Raw genomic sequence first — 8,131 nt, forward strand, 5'->3', positions numbered from 1 at the left:
ATTTCAGCGTGATAAACATGATAATCAGAACCAAAAACAGATGTTTTTTAGCAGGTCCAAACTGTAATTGCGCAAGCTCTATTCTGGAAAAGGGGGCGGGGAGCAGCAGCTCATTTGTATTTAAAGAGACAGGCCCAAAAAACAGAGTGTTTCTGCTTCCACTCAAAATAGGCATTTTCAAAATGATATAATAAATGATCTGTGGAGTATTTTGAGCTGAAATTTCACAGACACATTCTGGGGACACCAGAGACTTATATTACATATTGTAAAAAGGGGCATAATATGTCTCCTTTAAGTAAATGTAATATCTTTTACATTATTAGTAATTTAAAGATGAAAACTTACTGGACTTGATTATACATACATGTTTTAGTAAAATCATTGTTTAAATGGGAGTATCAAAAATGATACCACATTTATTTGTTCATCTCTAAATCATCATTGTATTGCAGCATTGCACAACATGTGTTTTGCTCCCACAATAAAACCTACAGAGCTTTGTCGGTGCCGATGTGCGCTGACATGTAACACCATTGCGCTATGGGCATCCCAAGTTCGAATCCCGGCTCGAGGACCTTTCCCAATCCCACCCCTCTCTCTCTCCCACTTCACTTCTTGTCTACTCTACACTGTGCTGTTGTAATAAAAGGCAAAATTCCGAAAATTAAACGTACTTACTTTCTGGCCATATAAATATCAGCAACTGTACCAAATGGCATATTTTTGCTTGGTTTTGGCCTCTAATTACAATTAAGATGGGTTAATATATTGTCACCCATAGTTTTTTTTTTTTTTGTAAATAAAAAAAAAATTTGAAAATGAGTAGCTTTATCATTAGAGCAGTGGCCCCTTAAATATTGTCTTTGACAATGGGGGCCTTGGAGTAAAGGTTGAGAGCCGCTGCTACGTACATGTGATAATTGTTTCAGTTGTTATTTGTGTGCTGGGCAAAACACTCACAGTTCCCCAGGCAATCTGGGCTCCCAAGTCTCTGAAGTAGAAGGTTGCAGTGGTTCCCACAGGGAGCTCCTGAAGGATTTCCTCATCTCTTAAGGGTTTTCCTTCTGAAATCAACAATATAACACAACGATTAATGTTCTCTTCACATATATAGTGGCTTAAAAAAAGGATATGGACACCAACTAATTTCACTTAGTCTGTGTTATAAAACAGAAGAATGCAACAGGGTAATCCAAACAACAGGTTTTGGCTGATACACATGGAGAGCGGGTGAGTATATGGTCAATAAAGCAATGCAGAGGTATTTCAGTGAATAACAGTCTTATCTTTGCAGGTTTGGATGAGGTGGTGTTGGTGAACCGGATCTGGAGATTGGATGCAGAGGATCATGCAGAGGTTAGTTATATTAGTACGTCAACTTTTCAACTGTTTTGAAATCAAATAAATAAACAGCGGTACAGTGCAATCACTTGCTTCAATGTTATGTTGTAAATAAACAACATTAACATATTACTCGTTACTAAGTGTAAAGCTATACTCACTTGGGTCAAGGCATAAAGACTGTCTGGCAGGATACCAGTGTGGATCTGTGAAAATTGAAACCTGACATGTAAGACTTTGCTAAAACCATTATTTCTATGTCATCAACGTATCATCTTCCTTGCAGAAAGCTATTTAAAGAAAGGCATTGCAGTTTCATAGCGTCTTTAGCACTGGGCAGAACTTACTTGATTTGTGGAACAAAGACTTAATGTCCAAAATAGTGGCTGTTGGCTCTACCTGCAGAAGGATAGCCAGCTGCTAAATATCCACATTCTGCTTTGCAATTATAATACATAAATATGTAAATACAAAATATACATATGCAATATATACAGTGTTACTCTTTGAGCTTTTCCACCTCATGCAGTCATAAATCAGGTTTACTCTATTCTCAACATGCATGTCTAAGCAATGGATCTCACATAGGAATTCCTGGAAGCTCAGCGTTGATTCTCATGTTCCAAAAGCAACATGACTAATGCAGAACCCGCCTGATAGTGACCGCTTTATTATTACAAAGTTACAGCATGTGCACTAGTTGTTCTCGCATTACTGTTAGCTATCTGTCATCTATAACAGCTGATGATTACAGATGATTTCTTTACTTCTCTGTATTATGTTAATAGCCTGGAAGTGTAAACACAGTGATTAAATATACTATTTTAATATCATAACAACATCTAGAGTCATGGGGGGGGGGGGCTAAAACCAGCATAAGCTGTTGACTTATTTTAGCTGGTCTCCAAGCTGGTGTTCAGCTGGTTGGTCCTAACCTGCTAAGACCCACTTGATCAGCTAAAGAAACAGTTAAAACCCCAGTAAAACCAGCCTGCAAACCAGCTGTGAACAGGCTGGAAGACTAGCTAAAACCAGCCAACCAGGCTGGTTTCACCTGTTTTTTTCAGCAGGAACACTATTCACAAGTAATGGTTTGTCATTTGTATGGTATTTAAGTTTGTAAAACACATTTAAAAGCACATACCTTATCCAGAAGCAGTAGTTTTTCCCGGGTTTTGATGTCTAGTATCTCCACCTCAAAGTAAACAATTCGTTTCGCTTTTTGGGGGGGTTTTGGTCTGGGTTTGGAGGGTGCCGGTGCTGCTGCGCTTTCACTCTTAGCCCCTTTTGCCTCTAAAGCTAATGCATCCATGATACTTCTTCCAACTTATTGCACACTGAATCCTGTGTTTAGTCCGTAGTTCAAAGGTCTTTCTCACACCCCACACATCTCTCCTAAGTCCTCAAGCCTCGGTTCTTAATAATAAATCCAAAATCCAGCTCTCCGTTGAATTCAGTGCAGACGGAGATGAGAAGCGACAGAGAAGGTCGGTGTGAGTGTGTGCAGTGTCACTGAAATATCTCCCACCTCTTAACACCTGAGGGGTGGCCATCACAACCACTCCTCTGAAGACGAAACCTGAGAGTCCCAAGACATAATCCATGGCTTTTAATGAAGCTAAATTTATATGCCTGCTTTGCTGAATACAGCCCCGTGACCTTGTGGGACTCGGACCAATCCAGTTGGCCGTGGCTCTTACCTCCACACCCCGTCTCTTTTTGAATTAGGATAGCGTGCATCTGTACAGCAGCAGTGTGTGTCCGAGGAATATTAATACATCTGCCTTGCAAGCAGAGTCATGCAATGGCTCTGTCAGGACATCTATTTGAGTTTGACCATGGTCACACCAGTGATTGGGCTTGCCTTGGAGTCAATAAATAAGCCACTTCTGAGGTCCCTAGAGGTTCTCCCATTAGGTTTGGGCAGGTTGTTGCCATACAGAAGCCATCTGTGTCTGTCAGCAGTAAGTAGATCAGACAAACATATGATAGGCAAAGTGTCTTAAGTTATCTGGTATATTTACCGTCTTTAGTTTCCATCAGCTGTTCTCAAGCTTTGACGAATGCAAAGGATTGTACAGATAAAGATATTATTATTATTATGAATTATTTTTATTTATTTTTAGTAATCGTATTGTGTGTTTTCGTATTTTTTGTAGTTTTGTATATGTTTATAAAGCTTTTATAGCTATTTTTAAAGCTTTAAATTTTTATTATAGTTATTTTAGTACATAATTTAATTAAAATTATAATGAAATAAAATGTATTTAAATAAAATGAAAAATGTTGCATTGGAACTAGCTTATTTTATTTTATTTCAGGTAACATTTATTTTATATTTGACAATACAGAACAACAGATTATATTTTTGTTTGACAGGTTAATCACATAATTTAAATTTGAATCATGAAAGTGTTTTTTTTTATTTTTATGAAAATATACGGTCCCTTTTTTTAAGGAAAAAAATGCTAATCTAATACTGTCAACACCACAAATACAGCATACCTTATAAAGTAAGTTTTCAGAAATTACAGGGTATCATTGAGAAAAGGTTTATCATTAAGCTAAATAAATAAATAAATAATACTGGAGTGACTCAAAAATATGTAGGCCTACAATATATTAGAAAATGTTCCATGTCTATTCTATTCTATTCTATTCTATTTTATTCTATTTCTCCCAGGAAAAATCAACCCGGTCTCATGAGATAAAGTAACTGTATTACGTGGTGGTATTTTTGTGAATTCATGTTGTGATTCATAAGGAAACATGATTTTTTTTTTTTAAGAAAAATACAAATATGAAGGCCCAAAGACATGAAATGGTTACAAATTGCCATGAGAGTGTGTTGGGAAAAATCAGTGTTCACTGAAGTAGCTTTGATTTGATATAATCCTAAAATGTTTAGTAGAAATGTGTAATGTCAATGTGGAATGCTCAGATGAAATGTCTCAGACAAGTTTAGCGAGAGTGAAGACAGCCTATATTTGTTTGCCTACTTCAACTGCTCCAAATGATCATGGTGTGCTGACCGTGCATGCATGGAATCAAACAAGAGCTCATATTACGTTAGTTAGACTACTACATTTTGATTTGCAGTAATACTGTGTCCTTGTCTAGACATGAGTCTAGATGAGTGTTACACCACTCTTGGTCTGTTTCCACAATTCACAGCTGAACTAAACATTTAAAACATGAGAAATATACATTTTCGAAGCAATGTGTTATTAAGACTCCTTATATAAGTGTATGATTAGTCGAAGTGGCATGTCATGAAAGCTCTTCAATGGTAGATCATTTCATGCTATGTAATCATGGTACCCTGGTATTTTTTGAAATACCTTGCAGTGCTGTTCTCTGTATAGGTACGCTATCATTACTATTCAGTATAGGCTACTGCACTTTTTTGTATAAGGACTGCGAGACTACTGTAAACAACTGCTCAGCTCCAGCTATGTTTGGAATAGCATACTAACATAGCACTCTTACTATTTCTGTAGTATATAGTACAGTGTGTGATACTGTGCACAGTAGGCCTAAATTATTTTTTCTGTCTAGACCTACATATACATACCCAGATGAACTACTGCATTACATTTGCCAAAATAAGCATACAAAAATGCATACGTACTGTATATTGCATCCTAACACACAATGAAATGTGCGCTCATCAAAATACAAAAGCTAGTTTCTTAGGACCAGCACATTGACCATATCTTTAAACCAGCTCATGACCAGCTAAAACCAGCTTAAACAAGCTCAAACCAGCAGCCATGCTTCAAAACATACCTAATTAGCATATGCTGTTTTTTTTTCAACAGGGATGTTACGAGGTGATGGGAGAAATACTAAAATGTGATTAACTTTCCTAGAGATGGGACGTTTGACACTGAGGCTCCGAAGCCTGTTTTACTCTATTGAAGCAGAGTGGTTCGAAAGACTGTGTTGAGGCTTGTATCAAAACTCTGTGGTCACGTGACCAATGATGTTTGAGGCTTCATACGTCACAATGAAACACCTGAAGCGAGGTGACGGATTTGAATCTTTGGCGCAGCTTCATTCATTATAAGGAGACGCGAAATGCTTGGTGTTCCCTCCCTGCTTCATAGTAACAGTAACACTTTCATGTGTGGACAATGATTCTCTGAATGAAGACACAGCTTTTGTGTTGACACTGGAATCAACACAATGTATGGAAGTAATAAATTGAATGAGTCATTTATAGAAAGGAATGCGAAGACCATCTTTCTCTCTGATGTGAGTGAGACAGAGATTAAAACTATTGTTAATAAATGCAAAAATAAAACATCTACTGATTGTTATGACATAGATATGACACTAATTAAAAAAGTAATAAATAGTATTTCAAAACCTCTAATGTACATATGCAATGAATCATTTCAGACTGGAACATTTCCAAATAAAATGAAAATTGCAAAAGTAATACCAATGTATAAATTACTATTAATATTGATAATATAAATGGTGATATAATTACAACAGAACGGGATATGATTACATAGCTAAGCAAATAATAATAATGATAATGACAGGAGCAGATATTAATGTTTATTATAAATATTATTATTGTTATTATAAAACTGTGATTTAACAATATAATAGGATATGGTTATATTTTATATATTACATGATTATTATAAATACTGGGACACATTAGAATGTTTATGATAATGAGGATTATTATAATGTATTATTGTGATTATTGAGACGGACATATTGTATTTGGGTATTTGTATATAACTATTATAATATCACATAAATTATTAGTAACAGACAATGGCAGCAACCATATGGTGTAATATACGGGAATGAATTGGGGGTGGGAGCAAATAAGTTCTACTTCTTTCCACTCCCTTTCGAGCAAGTATTATGTGTAAATATGTGTATGGATATGTGTAACATAATTGTATATGTATGGATACATATATATGTGAGATAAACTGTTCTATTTTTCTATGTATGTGTATTGATATATATATTGCTCGAAATAAACTTAAAACTTAACATGATGTGTGAATAATTTGAAAGTGGCAGTTATAATTGCAGCTGACCACTAGATGTCACTGGTAGGGTCTGACTTTGAGGCTTTGAAGCTTTGAATCTTTTTTTGGTACAATCAGGAAAAAGCCTCAAAAGCTTCACAAGGCTTCATCTGCCCATCTCTAAACTTTCCATTTTCTGTGTGGGTAAGATTTTTTTTTTTGAGTCATTATTTGGCTTGACTGGCAAAATTATTTATACAAAACTGAAAATACGATGTAAAATAATTGTGCCCACTCAACATAAGGTCATGTTGTTAGCATATATGAGTATGAACATGAGTTACCAATAGCATAAACCTACAGTTTTACTTGCTGTTTTTAAAATAAAAGGCACTTTATGGTGTATACTGTACAATATTCAGTTAGTAGTAAGGTAGTGTTCATTACTAGCTTACTACTGCTCATGGGCGGACTTAGTGATTTTTGTTTGAATTCCTTTAAAATGGCACAATTTAAAAGCTGAGAGTCCTGAGACCTTGTTTCATACCAGAAGTAACCTGCTCTGTCTTCTCTGTCGATGTGTTGTCAGTTTCCTCTTTGCTCTGCGATGTATTTTTCACTGCGTGAGAACATGATGTGTGGTGTGAGAGCGGTATTGTTCTCGGGGATAGCAACAGTAACTAAGGAGGGCGGGTCTTTGCGAACATGCAGTGCACACTCCGCGCCGCAGGGGCGCTCGTTCAGTCACATCTGCAGCATCTGTCACTGCAGCCGCAGAGCAAGTCATTTTTCTCGGACTTTCTGCGGACGCTCGGCGTCGTTGATAACTATATTACAGTGCGTTTCGCCGGGAACTCTGATATTAAAGTTTTACATCGATTAAACTTAGAAGAGTCTCGGGAAAATGATCGCATATTGCAGGGACGCGGCAGTGGATGTGCGCGATATGTGAGGATTTTGATAAATAACTTAAAAACAGTTTGATAAATTCCATCCGCGCGCTTCATGTTCGACAGGATAGGAGGAGGAGGATCGTTTAAAATTAGTCAGATCGTTCAATATTTGGAGGATATCGACATATGGAAACAGGTAGTTGAACAACAGCGGGGTTTTAGTCGAGTGCTGTGATGGGTAAAGATTATTACAGGATCCTGGGGCTAGAGAAGGGCGCCTCAGATGAGGAGATCAAGAAAGCCTACAGAAAACAAGCCTTAAGATTTCACCCAGACAAAAACAAATCAGCCGGAGCAGAAGATAAATTCAAAGAGATCGCCGAAGCTTACGATGTCCTGAGCGATGCCAAGAAGAAAGACATCTATGACAGATGTGGAGAGGATGGTAAGAGCTGTCATTGTCCCGCTATAGATAGGTAGAGAGATAGATGATAGACAGATAAATAGATAGATAGACAGACAGATAGATAGATAGATAGATAGATGGACAGCCCTTAAAATGTACTGTGGTGGCACCATAATACACCTTTTAGTACTTTTTGTAAGGATAGATACACACAATGATATGCTATTAATTAAGCTGTGGAAACATTGTTGTGGAAATGAATAAAATTGAAAAGGATACAAGTCACATTGTATTGTTTATTAAAGGTGTAGATTGTAGATATTTCTTTATTATTATTATTATTGTTATTACTATTATTATTATTTAAAAAGAGACATGCCATGTGCCCTGATATGTGTTTCTGCTTTTCGGTGGTACCCTAAAGGCCCCGATATACTCACCGCAAATTTTTTTTATTGTTCTACACTCAAGGGTAAAAAAAAAAA

The 8,131-nt window shown here is 36.6% G+C and overlaps 2 protein-coding genes across 2 annotated transcripts in view; one reads left to right on the plus strand and one right to left on the minus strand.

The window, feature by feature from the left end:
* LOC107711203 (very-long-chain enoyl-CoA reductase-like) overlaps positions 1 to 2,922 on the minus strand; it is a 9,471-nt gene extending 6,549 nt beyond the window's left edge. Inside the window, exons 1-4 of the mRNA XM_016516141.1 lie at positions 2,489 to 2,922; positions 1,692 to 1,743; positions 1,506 to 1,550; positions 964 to 1,067 (exon numbers count right to left, since the gene is read on the minus strand). Of these exons, the coding sequence (XP_016371627.1) occupies positions 964 to 1,067; positions 1,506 to 1,550; positions 1,692 to 1,743; positions 2,489 to 2,656 (369 nt within the window). The 5' untranslated portion in view covers positions 2,657 to 2,922. The remainder of the gene's footprint in view (positions 1 to 963; positions 1,068 to 1,505; positions 1,551 to 1,691; positions 1,744 to 2,488) is intronic.
* A 4,201-nt stretch (positions 2,923 to 7,123) lies between these two features.
* The window catches only part of LOC107711204 (dnaJ homolog subfamily B member 1-like), an 8,517-nt gene continuing 7,509 nt past the window's right edge, over positions 7,124 to 8,131 (plus strand). Inside the window, exon 1 of the mRNA XM_016516142.1 lies at positions 7,124 to 7,685. Coding sequence (XP_016371628.1) covers positions 7,475 to 7,685 — 211 coding nt within the window. The 5' untranslated portion in view covers positions 7,124 to 7,474. The remainder of the gene's footprint in view (positions 7,686 to 8,131) is intronic.

This window comes from Sinocyclocheilus rhinocerous, unplaced genomic scaffold, assembly GCF_001515625.1.
Source record: "Sinocyclocheilus rhinocerous isolate Xijiao unplaced genomic scaffold, SAMN03320098_v1.1 scaffold115, whole genome shotgun sequence".
NCBI lineage: Eukaryota > Metazoa > Chordata > Actinopteri > Cypriniformes > Cyprinidae > Sinocyclocheilus > Sinocyclocheilus rhinocerous.